This window comes from Nycticebus coucang, chromosome 2, assembly GCF_027406575.1.
Source record: "Nycticebus coucang isolate mNycCou1 chromosome 2, mNycCou1.pri, whole genome shotgun sequence".
Lineage (NCBI taxonomy): Eukaryota > Metazoa > Chordata > Mammalia > Primates > Lorisidae > Nycticebus > Nycticebus coucang.
In genome coordinates this window covers 6,367,425-6,387,875 of record NC_069781.1, presented here as the reverse complement: position 1 = coordinate 6,387,875, position 20,451 = coordinate 6,367,425, and the positions used below count along the sequence as shown (strand labels likewise).

Below are 20,451 nucleotides of genomic sequence, written 5' to 3'. Positions count from 1 at the left end.
TTACCTAATGTCGGCCCTGGTAAAGTAGGTGCTCAATATATCATAGCAGATACTATAGTGACAGTGTTGTTGTGTCAGCTGATAGGATTAGGGAGACTGCCTGGTCTCTGAAGCCCAGATTTGCCATTCCGTTTGAGTATGAAGCCTTTTCAGACTTTGGCAGCAGACAGTTTACCCTTTATGTTACCAAAGACCCTTTGTGATTCTGCTTTTAGGCCAAATGTGTAGATTTTAATTGCCCTTTATTCTGAGGCTCTGTAGTATGTATTTTATATGGAGGTGGTGTGTAATACTGAGGTGGTGATCTCCTTTCAGACTGAGTGCATCAGTTGGTCAGATGGCATATTATTTTTATATATATATATGTATACACAAACACACACACATACATATATATATATATATATATATATTTTTTTTTTTTTTTTTTTTTTTTTTTTTTTTTGAGATAGAGCCTCAAGCTGTCACCCTGGCTAGAGTGCCGTGGCATCACAGCTCATAGCAATCTCCAACTCTTAGGCTTAAGCGATTCTCTTGCCTCAGCCTCCCAAGTATCTGGGACTATAGGTGCCCGCCACAACCCCCAGCTATTTTTTGTAGTTGTCATTGTTCTTTGGCAGGCCCAGGCTGGATTCGAACCCGCCAGCTCTGGTGTATGTGGCTGGCGCCTTAGCCACTTGAGCTGCAGGCACTGAGCCAGCATATTTTATATTGAGGGCACTTGCATCCCTTGCATTTACATTGAAAGGAATAGTATATCCCTACAGCCTCTGATCTCTCAGCTCCTAATTGGTCTGTGTGTAACATTGTCCTGTTTCAGTTTTGACAGTGATCTTGAAAGCCTTCGCAATGCTTTGTTGAAAACTGCCATAGAATCTCACGCTAAACCCTTGCCCAAAGTACCAGGTAAATCCTTCCCAGTCTTTTAGTTTTTTAAATCTTCTTCCAGCTATTGACATCTTAAAAGCCAAGTTTAAGCATTTATGGGTTCATGAATTTCTTGCAGCTAAACTGTCCACCATGAAGCAGGCACAACTGAGAAACTTCTTGGCAAAGAGGAAGACCCCACCTGTGAGATCCACTGCTCCAGGTAAAGGGGCTTGTTCTTAGTTTTTTAGTGTAAATCATATAGTACATGATGACAGGGTACATGTGTGTATATGAGTGTGTGCTGATTCTTAATAGGGATAGAGAAGATGTCCCCAGAGTCTGTTGTCAGTAGATACTGACATGAGAAACAGCTTATATGCACTTACACCCTTGATGAAGCAGCTCAAGGTAATTGTTTTGGCTTTTGTATTATTTTTTAATGAAGTCCCAGGTAGTTGGCAATGATTCACAAGGGTTTAAAGTAGGCTGAGCTGGATCTCTGCTTTAACTAGAGAAACATTACTTGTCTGATTTGTATAGGGTGTGGATTACATTTGGAAAAGATTACATTAGGAAAAAAAGCCTTTTTCTCTTTTTTTTTTTTTTTGGCCGGGGCTGGGTTTGAACCCACCACCTCCGGCATATGGGACTGGCACCCTACTCCTTGAGCCACAGGTGCCGCCTCTCTTTTTTTTCTTAAGGAAGTAGAAAAAAAGTAATTAGGCAATGATGGTTAAAAATACTTCCTGAAAAGAAGCCATATAGCTAATGAAAAATTCTTTTTTTTTGCCATTGATATCTATGTAGGTGGCTGGCACTGTAACCACTGTGCTACGGGTGCCAAGCCAGAATTAAATCATCTTTATTTCTCAAGTAAAATAGGGCCTTACTTAGGTCATTTTGGTTTACTCCCAAACTGTTTTTCTTTTTGCATGTAAATCTGATTTTTTGAAAATGAGAATGAGACCAGGTGTGATAGCTCATGCCTATGATCTCATGATTATATATATAACCATATATAATCTCTTAGCACTTTGGGAGTCTGAGACAGGAGGATTGCTTAAGGCCAGGAGTTCAAGACCAGCCTGGGTTGAACAGAGTGAGACCTCCATCTACACAAAAAACTTTTTAAAAATTAGCTGGGTAGGGCGGTGCCTGTGGCTCAAAGGAGTAGGGCCCCGGCCCCATATGCCACAGTTGGTGGGTTCAAACTCAGCCCCGGCCAGAAACTGCAAAAAAAAAATTTAGCTGGGCATGGTGGCACTGACCTATCGTCCCAGCTACTCAAAAGACTTGAGTCAGGGGGCAGCGCCTGTGGCTCAAGGAGTAGGGCGCTGGTCCCATATGCCGGAGGTGGCGGGTTCAAACCCAGCCCCGGCCAAAAACCACAAAAAAAAAAAAAAAAAAAAAAAAAAAAAAAAGACTTGAGTCAGAAGGACCACATGAGCCCTGTGATTGAGCCCCTGCATTCCAGCCTCTGTGAGAGAGTAAGACCTGTCTCTAGAAAAAGGAAAATGAGATTGGGATTATAACGTTTATAGTTTTGTATTCTGATATTTTAAAAATTAAAAATGCATGAGTCCATAAAAGTGTTGGCAAAAATAATGGGGAAATTGGAACTCTTACGTACTGTCGGTAGAAATGTGAAACAGTGCAGCCACTATGGAAAAGCTTGGTGGTTCTTGAAAAAACTAAAAATAGAGTTACCATATGATTCAGCAGTTTCACTTCTGGGTATATACTTAAAAGAATCGAAAACAGGCTCAGTGAGATTGTTCATAGTGGCATTATTGAGAGTAGCTAACAGGTAAAAAACATGTTTGTTGAGGAATAAATGGATAGACAAAAACGTGGAATATTATTCAGCTTTAAAAGGGAGGGACTTTCTGACATACCAGTGAACCTTGAGGACATGCTACGTGAAATCAGCCAGTCAAAAAAAGGGCAAGTCTTGTGTGATTCTGTATGAGATTCCTAGAGAAGTGAGGGCATAGAGACAGGAAGTAGACCGTGGACTACTTCCACTCCCCAGCCACGAAAGGGAATGAGGAGTCGTTTAATGGGGGCAGAGTTTTAATTTTGCAAGATGAAAATAGTTCTAAGAGGGATGGTGATGATGGTTGCACAACAGTGTGACTGCCTGAGATAATTGAACTGCACATTTACATGGTTAAGGTGGTGTATTTTGTTATGTATATTTTACTACATTTTTTCAAATTAGAAAAAAATTCATAAGCCTTTTCTCTGTCTTCTATTTTTAAATATTCTTTGAACACATGCCTTATGTAAACTACGTAATTTTCCTTGTATTAGGCGGTAATTTACTTAGTCCCTGTTAAGTGTTAATCTTGCTGCCAAGATTTTCCTCAGAACGTCTTTGTTCATAAATTCTTAACCCACATCTCTGATTATATTTTTATGATAGATTACTTAGAAGTGAGATTTTTTTTGGTAATTTATTAATAAATTCAACAAATATGATTGGCTACTTTGTTTCAGACGATGGTAAGTAAGGAAACATGGTCTCCGCCCACATACGACTTCAGTGAAGGGGGGAATACAGACATTAGGCAGATAACTGCACATTATACTTAATACTACAGCATGTGCTGGGAAGAATAAGAGCATATAAACATTTTTATTTTATTTTATTGATTGATTTTTTTTTTTTTTTTTTGAGGCAGTGTCTCAAGTTATTGCCCTAGGTAAAGTGCCGTGGTGTCATACCTCACAACAACTTCCAACTCTTGGGTTCATGTGATCCTTTGGCCTTAGTTTTTTCTATTTTTAGTAGAGACGTGGTCTCGCTTTTGCTCAGGCTGGTCTCGAACTCACGAGCTCAAACTATCCATCCCCCACTTGGCCTCCCAGAGTGCTAGGATTACAGGTGTGAGCCATGGCGCCCAGCCTAACATTTTTATTTTAAATTGTGAAATATAAAACACATGTAGAAAAATGCACAAACAAAAATATGTGTCTATGTAACCTCTTCCCAGGTTCAGAAACAACATAGTTACCTCCTTAGAAACCCCTCTTTGCTTACCTCTTCGCTGCCTTCCTCTCAAAGATACCATTATACAGACATATGTAAGAATTAGGCCTTTGCTTTTGTTATTTTTTACTATTTTGAAAATACTGAAACTTCCAATTGCAAGAATACGGTAAACATCCAGTTACCCTTCACCCTTATTTGCCAGTTAATGTTTGCCACAATTGCTTTATTTTTTCTACTCCCCCATATTGTAGTTACTTTTGTTGAAGTGAGAATAAATTGAAGACGGGACCCTTAACCTGGAAATGTTTCAACATTTATCCTCTAAGAATAAGAACATTCTTTTATACAACCATAATGCAGTTATTAGATTCGGGGAATTTCATATGTATGGAATACTGCCATCTCATATACAGTTGATAATCACATTTTGCCAGCTGTGCTACTTATGTCCTACATGTTGACTTAAAAAAAAAAAAAATCAGGGCTTCAATCCAGGATCCTATATTGCATTAAGTCGTCATTCTCTTTAGGCTCCTTTTCTATGTTTTCCTTCAGAGTTTTACTTCTTAAGCATGCCTCCCTAAACACTGTAGTTTGGTTTTGCTTGGGTTTTTTGGTAAGGCCATTCATTTATTCTCTGGTTGGTCGTCTCTGGTTCCACAGGTTTGTAAGATTCTTCCATGTTGTTACCTGTAGCTGTTACTTATTTTTGTTGCTGTGAAGTATCCCATAATATGAACGTGCGGCCTTCGTTTGTCCATTCTCCTGGTGTACGTGTGCTGTCTTCAGTTTATAGCCGTCACGGGGTGGGTGTTTTGACCATTTCTGTGCATGTCTCTCAGAGCACATGTGAACTCTTTTCATTTGGTCATAGAGCTAGGAGAGTAACATTGCTGACTCATATTCTGTCCATATGCTCAGCGTTGTAGATTCTGCCAGTTTTCCAAAGTGGTTACACCAATTTTTACTTTACCATTGGAGTTATGAATGGTCCAGTTATTCCACATCCTTGCCAACCTGGATATTGTCAGTGTTTGTTCTTTTAACTCTTCTCTTCAGCAGTCCATTCCTTTGTACCATTGAACAGTATTCCATTGTGTGATATACCGTATTTTGCTTATTCTATCTAAAATTGATTTTTCTGTATGATATGAAACATAGCTCACTTGTCTTTTTTTGTATTTAAGTATCTGATTATCCCTAAACTGCTTTTTTTAAAGATTTCTCTCCCTGCTTGGCAGAGCCGCCTTTGTTGTGAACCTGTTCTTCATATAGATGTACATTAGTTGGTCTCACACTAATTAGAAGGTACGGCCACTACACTAACTTGATTAAGTCTTCAATACTGATCTCTTCTTAGATTTTAGAGCTATTCTGTCCAGTAAGGTACCCTATTTAATTAATTTAAATTAAATTTAAATAAAAATTCAATTTCACAGTCCCAGTAGCCATATTTCAAATACTCAGTAGACACATGTGCGTAGTGGCTACTGTAATGATAAGCACAGATAGAGAATGTTTTATCATTGTAGAATGCTCTATAATGGGGGTTGGCAAACTTTTTTCTTACAGAGCCAAATAGTGAATATTTTATGTTTGCAGGCCCTGTGGTTTCTGTTGCAGTTATCTAACTCTGCCACTGTAAAGGGAAAACAGCCAGTGTATAAAGATAAGGGCGTATCTGTTTCAGTAAACCTTTATTTATAAGAAGAGAAAGCTGGCCCATGATTGTAGTTTGCTGTCCCCTGATCTTCCTGGTGCTCTACATTTCCGTGTTAACGTTAACATTGTCGTGTTAAATTCTACCAGCTGTACTTAGAAAATAGAATGATGGCTGCTGGGGACTAGAGGAGGAGGGCTGGGGAGTTACTGTATAATGTAGACAGAATTTTGATTTGTGATGTTGGGAAAATTCTGGAGATAGATGGCAGTGATGGTTGCCGATTGTGAATGTATTTAACACCATAGAACTACACACTTAAAAAATGGTCATGATAGTGCATTTTATGTTCTGTATGTCTCACCACAGAGAAAGAGGGGAAAATTTTTACCTCCCTTGGCCATCAAAGAGAAGTTGAGATGTGGATTGGGAGTGTATTGCGTCTCGGGTCGCCTTTGGCTGGCTTTCATACTGTGCTGCCTCTCAGTCCCTGCTCACGGCACATGTGAGCTTGTTTGGGTCTTCTTCAGTTTCTCCTGATGTTTTCTGCGGGGAAGACATGCACATCTTTTTTAGATTTATTGCTAAAAATTTATGACATTTTGTGACAAAAATCTTGTAGAATGATGTGCATATGGGACATACATGTCCACAAATATTAGAAAAGTTATTTGCTGTAACTTGGAGGGGAAAGGGCTAGGTTTTCTGTTTGATATTTATTCTTTTCGGTACATAGGAAGTAACATGCATTCTGAATTCATGATAGAAAATTCAGTGTTCTGTTGTTTGTATTTTTTTTTAAAAAAAACTAATTGATTAAAAAGAATCATTGGATTTATCTGGAAATGCTGGAGACACTGAGGCCTGAGGACACGCTGTCTTCCCAGCATGCATTAGGCCTGTCTGAGGAGTTGATTGTTAACAGGCAGCGGTAAAGACATGACTGATCACCCTACCATGGAAGCTTGTCTGTCACTTTTCTGGTATGTTGTTCTACTGCTGACAACTTCTAGTAAAGGCTCAAGGTCTCCTGTTTTGACACCAGCATTAAGTCTGTCTCTCACTTTTTCACATTCTTTTGTTTGACAGCCATAATGTTCTTCTCCACACAGCTCAGTGTTTCAAAGCCCCATTTGAACAAAGACTCAATCGTCTTTGTTCAAATTTGACAACAGCTGCTTCCATTTCAAATAAGTAATAATTAAATCATTTTACAAATGGGATTTTTTTATTGACGTGAAAATTATGCACCTTTTGGACTTCCTTTGAGTTGTCTAAATTGTTTTGTTTGCTGCTTCTATAGCCAGCCTGTCTCGGTCAGCCTTTCTGTCTCAGAGATATTATGAAGACTTGGATGAAGTCAGCTCAACGTCATCTGTCTCCCAGTCTCTGGAGAATGAAGATGCCCGGCCATCCTGTAAAGATGAGGAGATGGTGGTTCAGGTTCCTCGGCATGCACCAGTCGCTCGGACTCCTTCCATCCAGCCCAGTCTCTTGCCCCAGGCCACTTTTGCTAAATCTCACCTGGTTCATGGTTCTTCACCTAGTGTGTTGGGAACTTCACGTAAGTAAACAGTGGGAAAGGAAACTAACTTTTTTCCCTGTTAGCTTTCTAACTAATGAAGGAACTGTAACTGAGTTAATAATACTATCACACCAATAAGGCTGTTGGTTCCAGCCCCTTTCTGCTAATATTCCAGACACTGGAAAACTTAATTCAAAAGGTATAGTTTCCCCTTGCAAGCAAAGAGAGACCCTCTCAAGGTTATGCACTATAATGGCTTTTCTATTGAGTCCAGCTTATGTTTTCTAAAAAAGATTTTTTTCACGAGTAAAAGGGAGAGGCTGTCTGCCTCAGTATAAAGTGACATCCACACTCATGCTTTTCAAATCCTGGTCGTTTCAGCCTTGCAGCGTATTTGGCCTCAAAACACACCAGCTCTAGTGCTCAGTGTCATTATTGGCTCACAGATGCGACCTGTATTATGCTCTCACAGCTGTGGTACAGAGTGTCAGGACCTTGCATCAAAGTGACTTCTAGCAGAGAAAAATGTAGACGTGAGGTACTAGAATGAAGAGATTCTTGAAGAAAGGAGATCAGGGAATAATCTGTATTGGTATAAATGTTATACCTCAATCTGTATCAGAAGAGATACAGCTCATGTAATGTATACACACTAATAGTAGAGGTGGACAGGCAAATGGCATGTGCTGTCTTTGACAGATATAGGTGCCAGCCAGCCAGTTTATTGGCACTTGTCTATGTTAATGCTCACAGATTTTTAATTTTAGCATTTTCCTTGCAACCTAGCAGAGGATTTACCATTTTAACTTTTGTACGTTCCTGTTCTCTGACCTACTCTCTTGCTTTATTTTTCTTTTCCCCTCAGTGTCTACGGCTACTAGTAAAATTATTCCTCAAGGGGCTGATAGCACAATGCTGGCAACGAAAACCGTGAAGCATGGTGCACCTAGTCCTTCTCACCCCATCTCTGCTCCCCAGGCAGCTGCTGCCGCAGCACTCAGACGACAGATGGCCAATCAGGTGCCAGGTAAAAACTGTAGCCCCACAGCTGTGCAAAGCTCATGAGCTGACTGAGTCACAGGCCAGAGCATCAGGTAGCAGGAAACAACTGGCTCGCTTTCTTGTGCTTCAGGAGAGAAGAGTGACGTCCTCTCTCCTTTTTGTGGAAAGACTTCCAAGAAGGCAGTGACTAGGTCTGAAATGTTTTCCTTTTAAGGGAAAGTATTAGATCTACCCCATTTATTTAAGTAGGAAATCAGTGGTGGTTTTTTTTTGTTGTTGTTGTTGTTGTTGTTTTTAATGAAAACTTGCTTTGGGGGGTGGGTTTTGGTTTTTTTTTTTAAAGTGAAGTTGATAGTCCTTACTTTTTGAGCCCTAAAATTGATCTTTGAAATTAGGTAATTTAGTAACATGAGAATCATCTCATCTCACTGTATCTTTTTTTTTTTCCTTTTTTTGAAACAGGAATGCCAAGCTGTCACCCCGAGTAGAGGGCTGTGGCGTCATAGCTCATAGCAACCTCCAGCTCTTGGGGTCAAGCAATCCTCTTGCTTTAGTTTTTCTTTTCTTTTTCTTTTTTTTCTTTTCCATTTTTAGTAGAGATGGGGTTTCACTTTTACTCAGGCTGGTCTCGAACTCGTGAGCTCAAGCAATCCACCCACCTCGGGCTCCCAGAGTGCTGAGATTACAGGCGTGAGCCGCTGCACCCAGCCAATCTCATTGTATCTTCAAGATCCCTGCCATCCTTGAAGGGTGGGTATTAGTATGCCCATTTTTCATTTGAGTAACACAAGGTTCAGGAAAGTAAAGGTTACCAACCAATAAGTGACAGAGCCCAGACTCCACCCTGTGCTATTTCTATTTCAGTACAGCTTTTCCTTAACACTAAATTTTGCCATTACAGGTGGGAGTTCTAATAAGCTAATTAATCAGCACTTATAGTTTGTCAGTGGTTTGTGATTTTCCAAAACTTTCTACAATCTAGATAGTTAGCCTCAAGGACTTCAGTTATCACTAGTTATCAATTTTATGAGGTGGTGGTTCTCAACCAGAGGCTATTGTTTTCCCCTGAAACAGTTGGCAGTGTTGCTGGCATACAGTGGGTAGAGGCCAGGAGTGCTGCCAAAAAACAAAACTTTTTCCCCCCCCCCAGTGGTAAGGCAGGATTCATTTACAGAAACAAAGAATATAAAAACCCCAAAGCTACTGGCAGAGAGGACCCAGGTTGGGGAACAAACTCTCTCGCTCCTTCTCTCTGTCTGTCTCCGGGCTCTCTGTTCAGGGGTATATATTATTGCAGGAGTTTATTTTGCCGGAACTCAGTGGTTAACTCAATGGTTACATTTAGGGTGTGGGTCCTCTAAAGTGACATTCAACCTTCCCAGTTAGCAGCAGGAGGCTGAACTCTCAGGCCTTGGAAACTTATATGAAATTGACCAGCCCTAGAAAAGGTGGGGTTTCCCCTTCAGCCAGAAGTTCTTGGGGAAGGACAGACCAAGGCCCGGTATCTTCTCCGCAGTTGTTTGCCCACTCTGGCTACTGGAGCCTCCTACGGCCTACCCACCCTCCTCTGCTGGCTGCCACAGCATCAATACCACCATGGCTAAGGCGGCAGGTCCTGTATCAGTTCTCCCTCTCCGAGTAGAAACTCTTAACTGCTATTAGGGAAAAGGGGAAAGACTCAATCTAACTGCTTCCTGCTGAATCAGGCAATGCTAGAAGGGTGGCAGTTAGGGTTTTTCTGGAGGGAGAGCGATAGAGGTCCGCAATAGAATCAGGTCCTGGACTGGAACCATCTTTACTGTGTGTGGCTTGATAACATTTCTGGAAAATACAAATCTGATTAGCATATTAAAAGGCAAGGATAGGACAGTGAGAGGAGGGGGTTAATTACAGTGTCAGGTTAGAAGAACAAAGTCAGTGATGCTAACAGAAAACTATATTAACATTTTCCTTGCTATCTTCTAAACAATAACTTTAAACTTTCTTTAGGCTCATAAGTGTAAGTGGACTGTGGTTGATTCTTTTTATGGTCTGTTTCTGTAGAAGGTAGTGGATTTTAGGATTTTACTTGTGAATGATATATCCAGGAATTGATTTCTATAACATTAATAGCTGTAGAAGAAGACAAGATAACAGAAAAGGGACCTTCCCAAGTTGAGGTTAGGGAAGGTAAATTGGAAGGAAGAGTTTTGATCATGACCAGATCTCCAGGACAAAACAGTTCTTTCAGTCCTGGGCCTTTTCTGTCCTGCAAGGGAATGCTTCAACCCAATTAGTTAAAGTATCTACAAATACCAGCAAATATTATATGTACCATAGGGAGGTGAGTGAAATCTATTTGCCAATCTTCACCTGGATATTTACCTTGTCTCTGTATACCTGGAGGAGCTAAGTGGTGATTTGAAGGATTGTTTTTCTGACATACCTCACAAGTCCTTGTTATTTGTTTTATGATTGTAAATAGGTTTTTTTCCATTAAAGAAAGCTTTAGCAATTTGATAGGTACTTTCACTGGCAAAATGAAAAGACTAATGTGAAGTTTTAAGTATTTTCCATTGACTTGCAGCAGGTAATAGCAAAAGTCCACCTCTATTTTGTAGCCAGCCTGATGGAAGTAGTGAATAGTCTCTAGATAAAGCCCATACCTTTTCTTTTTGTGTATATTGAGGCGCATGATTCTCAAGTGATCCCTCCCAAACAGGGGGTGCCACAAGGGGGATTATTCCTTTCTGTACTGCTATTTTAGCCTCTTTATCAGTAAGTCGGTTACCTTCAGAAATCTCATCTAAGGTCTTTTGGTGTCCCTTACAATGAATAACTGCTACTTCTTGTGAAGTAGGAACGGTTTGTAACAATCTGTCTATTTTATGATGATATTTTATGGGGGAGCCATTGGAAGTTAGGTATTGTCTTTCCTTCCAAATAGTAGCATGGGCATGTAAACTGAAGAAGGCATATATACTGATTCATTTGTTTTTCCCAGTTTCTAAAGTCCGGGTTAAGGCCATTAGCTCAGCTAATTGTGCACTGGTTCCTGAAGGGAAAGACCTGTTTTCAGTTACAGCATGCTGAGTAACTAGAGTATAGCCTGCTTTGCGAGTTCCTTGTTCTATGAAAGAATTTCTGTCTATATGCAAAATCGTGTTTGGATTGGGTTTTGCTCTTCCCACTTGTTCTTTGGTAGCCCACACTTCTGGGTTAATTTCTGTCTCCGATAAGGGAAGGCATAGTATTCTTGTCCCATATTCATACAAATAGTTCTTCGTATGCTTTAGTTTGTATGTCCTTAACCAAAAGGGGAGCAGGACCTTCAGGCATGATTAGGAAGGCGTGAGAGAACAGCCAGCCACCCCAGTTGCAGCTTAAAGGCTGAGAGAAAAATTTGGTAACCTGCTTTCTAGATACCCCCTGTATGTATAGTCACAGATTTGAGGGATAAAAGACCAGGGTTAGAGAGGAGTACAAAAAAGGTTGCTCCAGTGTCCAGAAGAAATTCTGTTTCCTGGCCCTCCACTAGGAGGCAAACCCAGGGCTCTTGAGGGGTGGGGACACAAGCTAGAGCCATGAGGATCTGCCCTGGGCGCCCTCAGTCCAGTTTGGGTGCTGATGGGATCACTGTCGCAGGAGGCCTTCACCTCTGAAGACAGGCCACCCTCCAGTGGTCACTCTTGTATCCTGGACAGGGGCCAGGTGGCTTGCTTAGTCAGTGGTGCTGCTGGGGGCGGTCCTTCCTAAAGTGGCCAGTCTGACCACATTGGAAGCACTTGTTCTCAGCTCCTCTAGCTTCCCTCTGCCCCTGAATGGCGCCTGTTTGTTGGAGTGCCGTCACTAGAGCTGTCGTTCTTCTAATGTCCTTTCTCTCTTTTTCCTCCTCTTTCTCCTGATCTCGGTTATAAAAGACCACAGTGGCCGTTTTAGGTTATGATCTGGGCCTAAAGCCGGTTTCTGGAGTTTCTTTCAAATGTCTGAGGCCGCCTGAGTGATAAATTTATCTTTTAAAATAATTTGACCCTCTATGGAGTCAGGTGTTAACTGGATGTGTTTTCTCATCATCTCCCTAAGCCACTCAAGAAAGGCTAAGGGACTTTTATTTTGCTGCTGGTAAATAGTAGACAACTTGGAATAATTCGTGGGCTCTTTTTTGGAACGACATAAACCTTATAGAATACATGTTAGAAAATGTTTGCATCACCTTTTTCCAGAAGGTGAAAACCAATTTCACCTTCTTTTTCAGGGTCCCATTCGGGATCCTCAAAGGACACTACCTGTCTCCCCAGGGGTATCTGTCCCTTTTCCCAGGAGATATACTGCCATCAGTATTGGACATGAACCACAAATTACCTCACTTTCTAGCTTCATTTAAGACTTCATTTTTTTCATTAAAAGTTAAAGTTTGATCTAATAGTAACATTACATCTCTCCAAGAGAGATTAAAGCTTTGTCCTAAGCCTTGGAGAACTTCATCTGTGTACCAATTGGGATCATCAGAAAATTTTCCTAAGTCAGCCTTAATTTTGCTTTATATCTGTTAGAGAAAACAAAGTGTATACTCACGCACTTCCCCTGTCACCACCCACAGTTGCAACCAAGGGACACAAAGAAGGATATAGTTGCCTTCTAGGGGTCCCAGTAGGACCAGAAAAACCTCCTGGGACAGCCTCCTTCCTGGGGTTTTCTGAACGCACGGAGGAAGGTGAAGGAGAAGTAGATGGTGGGTTTGAACTAGGTGGTGACAGTGTCTTTCACGGGAATCCCTGACCATTTGGGGAAGTTACTACAGACAGGAGAGTTGAATCTATCTAACAGGTCTTACACAGTTGGGAGTTGTTCCTGAGGAAAAAGACAGCTTGCACATACGTATTCAGACCATTTCCTTTCTCATTTACCATAATGTGGAGTACCTTCTGGTAGTTATCGTTCACCAGTAGAGAGTTGATACTGAGGCCAGGCCTGGTTGCAGAAGAAAACCATATATTCTTTTTTCAGCATCTGGGGATCAAACATGTCCCAGCATAGCCCCGTGGCGTGTTCTGGCAGCACAGGCCAAAAAGTCAGGTATCCAGGAGCCTGGTCCCACCTAATGACAGTTCTCTTGACAAGAGAATACTACCTGGGTGTTCTCTTAGAGAACGTTACCCATCTGCGGGAAAGAGTAAACCTCCAGCGTCTTAATCAATCCCACCCCATACTCCTGGGTTGTCTGAGCATCCTCTGGCCAACTCAAGAAGCCCTCCGGCCAAACAAAAGGAAGCATCCTTCCAATGCTTGGGGAAGAATCACTAGGAGAGTGGCCTCCTCAGCCCCTGAACTTGTCTGGAATTAGCTCCTCTTACCAGTATAGCACTTAGTATCCACTGGTTCTCCTGTGCTTATTACTTGCTGGCACCACAGCCCAAGAAATCAAGTATCAGGGAGTTTGGTCCCACCTGATGCAAGTTCTGCCTCTTTCTGTGCCTGCCCCAGAGTATCCATCAAAGTGGGGATGAGCCCTGCCCTGGAGAAAATGGCTGTGCGGTGCTTACACTTTTAACATTTTATACTTTCTACAAGATTTTTCCAAATCCCAACCTCCTTTTTTCTCCCAAACATTGACAAGGTAATAATAATTAAACTCAAGGTTGAGAGACACTTTGAAACTTTTGCATTACAATTAGGTGCAATGAGCAGAAGTCTTAGAGAAACCTGGAATTATTTTAAACTTCCCCGTTTACATCAATAAACAAGAAATCAAATACCCAGGGTCATTTTCATTGCTCCTCTTTATCTTCAAGAGACTGAAGTGTAGCTGGGGGTTCAGGGCCATTCTTGCCTTGGGGAGTTGCCCTTGTCTTCCCTTCACAGGCCTCTGGTTACCCAGACAAAGTGTGGAGGGGAGTCATTTTGCCCTTTGTTTGGAGCTGAATTGTAGTTAATAGGTTTTGGCCTTTTTTCTCAGCCACATAAAAAGTTAATCGAATTCAATTTTGCAATGAAAAGCAATAAAAAGGACCTCTACAACATTTGAAACACTTAAAACATTTGAAAAGTGCCAAAATTAGCCAGTAACAAACCTATCTAAATACATAAAACAATCACAATCCTTTGCCCAGCATTCAAACAAAGCATATATACTATCAAGGAGAGAGATAACCAGAAGAGGTCTATATAGATAAATAGGAAAAATTGGGGACCATGGAAGAGAAGAAAAGATAGTAAAAGCTGGGACAGCACGATTTTCCAAAGGCCCTCCCAAGTCCTGGGGTCAGAACCATTGCTGTGGACCCCCAGGCCTCTGGGTGTTATTGCCTTGCTCAGCTCTCAACCAGGGAAAAGGAGTAAATGCAGAACAGGTTCAAAAGTCCTATAACGTGGCCTTCAGCTCCTTTCTGGAGCCAAGGGTAATTGGAAAGTTCATTCCCCAACAGCCTTTTGCCTGTGACCTGGAGGTCAGCAGCTGCACTATGCACATTTACAGGCTGATGCACATCAACATTGTTAGTCTCCATTACTATAACTATAGAGAAAAGCAGGATAGAGGTAAGTGGTCCCATTACTTACTACAATTGTCTTCTTTCCCCATACAGGCCACCAGTATTTTGTCTTCGGTCCCATCTGGGTCCCCAAATATGATACTGGAGTTTCAGGTTCTTAGTCATAATGTCCTCACATTTTCTGTCTTAAAAAAAAAACAAAAAAACACAAAACTTAAAATGCACAGGACACCCCACAAGAAAGAGTTATCTAGCTCTAAAATATCAATAGTGCCAAGGTCAAGAAACTGAAGTATAAGCTAAGTATTTAAGCTGAGGAGAATTATTTTTCAGTTATCTCTGCTTAGAATACCTATCAACTTACAGTCCTACACTGGTTGAGCTTTAAAAGACTCAGAAGTCGGGCAGCACCTATGACTTAGTGGGCAGGGCGCCAGCCCCATATACCGAGGGTGGCGGGTTCAAACCCAGCCCGGGCCAAACTGCAGCAACAAAATAGCTGGGTATTATGGCGGGCGCCTGTAGTCCCAGCTACTCGGGAAGCTGAGGCAAGAGAATCGCTTAAGCCCAGGAGTTGGAGGTTGCTATGAGCTGTGTGAGGCCACAGCACTCTACCGAGGGCGATAAAATGAGACACTATCTCAACAACAACAACAACAAAAAAGACTCAGAAGTCATGATGGTTTGATGTAGGTAAGAAGGAATAATCATTAGCTGTGACAAATCAGAACAGTTTAAAGAAAATCACAACTATTAAAAATATTTAATTTCGGTGATACCTATATCTGAAATATAGAGGAACAAAAACAAGATAACTTTTTATTGTACCTGTGAGCTTTCTGAAAATAAAATTCTGTGATGCTATCTTTAAGTATTGGACCAAGCAGATTCTTGGTATTGTGCTGACCAGGTCCAAAATCAAGCTGATTGAGGTGAATATTTGTAAACTTAAAATCTGCCAGGACTTAGTTTGTTCTGCTCTCAGTAGGAGGTGGTGTGATCTCCTTTATCATGTTGGAAGCAAAAATTTCTGAAGTGTAGACGCCTTTGAATGTGAAAAGATGTGCAGTCATAGGCAAGGTGTGCCCGGTCATGCTGAAGGAGGGAATAAAGAATCGTGCAAATCCATCTTTGTGCCTGGGGCACATTTTTCACCTCTGCCAAAGATACAGTTCCAAGAGATCCAAGAGCTTTGTTCAGGCTTTCTTAACAGTTAATTATTGGATGCCAGTAAGTCTTTTGGAATAAAATTTAAGATTATAGGACACAAAGAGAAGTAAAGGCTGATGAGATAACTAAGATAGGTAATTGTCAAACTGATGTGTGTTGCCCTTTCAAATTTAGGCTTCTTGGCCTCTTCCCAGACCTTGTCCAAGCTCAGTTTTCCACATTTTATTCATTGGACCTGTTTCACTAAGCTGTGAGCTCCTTTAGAGCAGAAACTATAGATACCTTTTGTATTTTCAGCACCTAATAGCAGAGCCTGGCACTAATATGCCCAATGTGAGAGAAAGAACAGCTGAATGGCAGAAATTCCAAGTCTGGATGCTGCCAATCCCTCGAACTTCCTGCCCTTTTCCAGGGGGGCCAACAGTGTGGCAGGTGCCTCGGTTCTGCTGCAGAAGAGCTAGCCAGGCACTTTCCCCCCTACACTGGTCCATTTGATTACATTGCAAGAAGTTTCGTTCCATGGCCTGTCAGTGGAGTAGGCCAGGTGTTCCATTGAATACCCCTACAGACCTGACTGGAGTAGATTTCCTTCATATAATAGGGTAGTAATCTGCTCGAGTTTGTGTCTTGATTATTCGTTTATCTATGGCTAGAATTTTGATCCTTTATGGGAATTAATGTAATTCTCCTCTCTATTTAAACAGGCATAAGCACATTGACCGAATCAACCTTGAAGAATGTCCCTCAGGTGGTGAACGTTCAGGAACTGAAGAATGACCCTGCAGCTCCCTCTGCAGCCGGAGGGTACGTTCCTGCTCCTCAGTGTGTCTCGGCAGGCAGATGTTCTGTAGCAGTGGGGACTGCCGTGGAGCAGCGTCACTGCTGTCACCGTCTGGCTGTGCCTCCTACAGAGCCTTAGGTTGAAGAGGGATGGACAGGTGAGCCTGCCTCCATAGTTGAGAGGTCAGGAGATCACCCTTTTCAACTTTTCCTGTAACCCTGTTAAAGGAAAGGTCCATCTCCTAAACCTTTAATGGCCATCTCAGTGTTGTGTGTTCTGTTTGGTTTTTGCTGTGTGGAAGTCTGTGGGTGATACACAGTAGCTGTGTAGTTCATTTTGTTTTTTGTTTTTTTTAACGTTCTCAGGGTTTCAGATTGACACTTTAGGTTTTGGGCAGACTGCCGACTCTGAAAACTGGGATTTTGAGGGTAATAGTCTCCTCTCTTCTTTCTTCCCTTCAGGCATTTCTATTCTTTGAATTTATTTTGCCTTTTATGTGGGGGGTGGGGGGGAAGTCTTTTAAAAGGCAGCAGCTCTGTTTGTAGACCCTTTCTTTCATGCTGTATTTGAGGATGGATCTTGGCTGCGGGAGCCCACTCATCTTTAGTTCTCATCTGTGTTCAGAATTCGCGGTGCTATCTCCTTGTATAGCTCTGGGCATCAGGGTTCATAGAACATACTTAGGCCCTGCTTCACCCTATGCATTTTGTAGCCACAGTCCCCTTAGAGTCTAGACCTACTGTCCTTCCCCTATGGTGTAGGGAAGAGTCCAGGGACACTTCCTCTGTCTGAATGTGGGAGTCGTGAACACTAGTATCAGATTTCGGGAGTTAGTGTCTGGTACTTGTGAATAGGCTAGTGGCAAAGAGCAGCCGCAGACCCTGTGGTTTTTCCCTGGTATGCTGCTCTCTGCTTACTGTTCCCTTTGCATGTTTTTAATGGTTCACTAGTCTACTGGCCTTCTCTTTTTTCCATGTTGGTCCCTTTATCGAAACAGCCTGTTTTAGGAATTTTTTAGTTATCTTAGGGCATACAAAACAGCCAGAAAACAAGCTTTTCCACTTTCGTATCTTGAAGTGACTTGGGAGCCTTGGTATGCTGTTTAGACCAAGATGGTATTTGTGGTTGTTGCAAACTTTTCAAGGGAAGGAACTATGCATTAGAGTTTGGGAATTGTAACCAGGTTCCCAGCATAGAGAAGGCAGAGAGAAGCCACTGAAAGGCAGAGTATTACGTAAGACAGGAAAATCCCACATGTAGTAAAAGAAGTATGGTCTGGTATCTCTGAGATACTTCAGCTATTAACCATGGCTGAGGAGCAACTCTTAGAGATTTTACTTTATCTTCTCTCAAGCTTTGTTTCCTCAAATGCTTCATCTGAGCTGATCTTTGAGGAGGGCTTTGAGTTTACTCTTTTTCTGGCAACAAAAATAAATACAAGAATTATAAAGGAATCTTGAAGAAACATTCTCTTCCATTTTTCACAGATTTGGACTCTGGTATAATTATTTAACTTTTATGCCCAGCATACTGCGTGAAATGTATTTGCCTTTAAATAATCATTTATTGGCTTGGAGCCTGTAGCTCAAGCAGTGAGGGCGCCAGCCACATACACCAGAGCTGATGGAGCTGGTGGATTCAAACCCAGCCCGGGCCTGCCGAAGGACAATGACAACTACAACCAAAAAATAGCCGGGCATTGTGGCGGGCGCCTGTAGTCCCAGCTACTTGGGAGTCTGAGGGAAGAGAATCGCTTAAGCCCAGGAGTTGGAGGTTGCTGTGAGCTGTGACGCTACGGCACTCTACCCAGGGCGACAGCTTGAGACTGTCTCAAAAAATAAATATATAAATAAATAATCATTTATTGAATAATAGGTGAAACATAATTGATAAAGGAAAGTTTGTATTACAACTTCCCCTCATAGGAAAGATTGACAGAGCAGTATATTTGTTGTAAAACAACTTACTTTCAGATTCTTTTAAATAGTAATTTCATAAGTGTATTTAAGCATATGATGTTGTGGTTAGTTTTTTCTGAGTAGAACCTTAGAAGATTTGTTATAGGATGAGCTTACATATTTGTGCCGTTGGTGTACAAGTGCTCATTGGCTTCATCCATTCTCTTCATTGTCACCCCCCACCACCACCCACCTCCCCAGTCATACAGAGGAGTGTTTATCTGGAGCCCTCCCGTGGCTGCTCTGAAGCCAGTGCTCACGTGCTTCAGCAGATTCTGTTCTAAGCATGATTCTGCCCTGGTTGCTAAGGCAGTAGTGAATAAGACGTAGCAAATATATGCCCATGCTTTCGGGGCACTTATATCTTAGCCAGAAGACAGGAAACGACCAACTACACAAGGTCATTTAGTGGCGATGTGGTTCAGAAGGAGGATAAAGAGAAATCCTGTAACAGGGCAGGCTGATAAAGACTGGGATCAGGAAGGAGCTTGGTAAGGAAAAGATGTTTTAGTTGAAATTTGGATGGTAACTAGAAGTTACTGGGTAGAGAGTGGCTAGAAAAGTGTTTTGGACAGTGGGTACATACAGAGTGAGGAAAAGCACAAGTCTGGGGAGGAGGGCATGTTTGAGGTAAAGTTGAAAGAAGGTCAGGGGTGGCACCTGTGGCTCAGTGGGTAGGGCACCGGCCCCATATACCGAGGGTGGTGGGTTCAAACCCGGCCCCGGCCAAACTGCAACCAAAAAAATAGCCAGGCGTGGCAGGCGCCTGTAGTCCCAGCTACTCGGGAGGCTGAGGCAGGAGAATCACCTAAGCCCAGGAGTGGAGGTTGCTGTGAGCTGTGTGACGCCATGGCACTCTACTGAGGGTGATAAAGTAAGACTCTGTCTCTAAAAAGAAAGAAAGAAAGAAAGAAAGAAGGTCAGAATGACTAGAGCCCTGGCAGCAAGGAAGTAGAAAATGGAGAAAACGAGGATAAATGAAGTTAGAAGACATAGGATTTCTGGTTTTTGTTTGTTCATTTGTTTTTACCAGAGCACACCAAATATATTCCTTTTAGAAATTTTCTGTTTATTCATTCTTTCAACAAATACTTAATGAGCATTTACTGTATGCCACTGAGTGTGGTGGCTCACGCCTATAATCCCAGCACTTTAGGAGGCTGAGGCAAGAGGATCACTTGAGCACAGGAGTTCAAGACCAGCCTGAACAAGAGTATGACCCTGTCTACTAAAAACAGAAAAACTAGCTGCGTATTGTGACAGGTACCTGTAGTCCCAGCTACTTGGGAGGCTGAGGCAGGAGGCTCCTTTGAGCCCAGGAGTTTGAGGTTGTTGTGAGCTAAGGTGATGCCATGGCACTCTACCCTGGGCAACATGTAATATATTATTAGGTGGTGATAGGTGTTATAGAGAAAATTAAAGCAGAGGAAGGGTTTGGGGAGTATTGTCTGCGTGTGGGTTACAATTTCGTGTAGGACTCCACAGGAAGATACTTGAATGAAGACCAAAAGGCCAGAGAGCAGGTCTTCTGAATATCTGAGGGGAGAAAGCTTCAAGCCCAAGGCCTGTGGCAGGAGAGAATGTCTGGCATGTATGAGAGAGAGCCTCAGGCCTCAGGTGGCCGGAGCAGTGAGAAGGAGGAGGAGAGCCCTGGGAGGCGAGATCAGGGAATATGTGGATGACGAGTCCTAGCTTTCAGTTCCTATGGGTGTGTATTTAGGAATGGAATGTTTTATAAAGCTGCCATTGTCTAGGTATGGTGGCTCACACTTGCAATCCCAGCACATTGGGTAGCTAAGGCAGGAGGATCACTCTAGGTCCAGAATACAAGACCAGGCAACTTAGTAAGACCCTGTCTTTACCAAAAAATTTAAAAATTAGCCAGGCAGGGTGACATGAGCCTGTGTAGTCCTAGCTACTTGGGAGGCGAAGGCAGGAGGATTGCCTGATTCCAGGAGTATGAGATTGCTGTTTATTTTTATTTAGTTAAAAGGTTTAAATTTATCCTTGAGTTTCTTTT

The 20,451-nt window shown here is 42.1% G+C and overlaps 1 protein-coding gene across 4 annotated transcripts in view; it reads left to right on the top strand.

Annotated features, from left to right (window-relative positions):
• Nucleotides 1–20,451, top strand: part of NUP214 (nucleoporin 214) — a 140,776-nt gene that overhangs the window by 61,446 nt on the left and 58,879 nt on the right. For all 4 annotated transcript variants that reach the window (XM_053559309.1, XM_053559302.1, XM_053559313.1 and 1 more), the window contains exons 20-24: nucleotides 821–906; nucleotides 1,007–1,090; nucleotides 6,829–7,089; nucleotides 7,916–8,077; nucleotides 16,397–16,496. In XM_053559309.1, coding sequence (XP_053415284.1) covers nucleotides 821–906; nucleotides 1,007–1,090; nucleotides 6,829–7,089; nucleotides 7,916–8,077; nucleotides 16,397–16,496 — 693 coding nt within the window. The remainder of the gene's footprint in view (nucleotides 1–820; nucleotides 907–1,006; nucleotides 1,091–6,828; nucleotides 7,090–7,915; nucleotides 8,078–16,396; nucleotides 16,497–20,451) is intronic.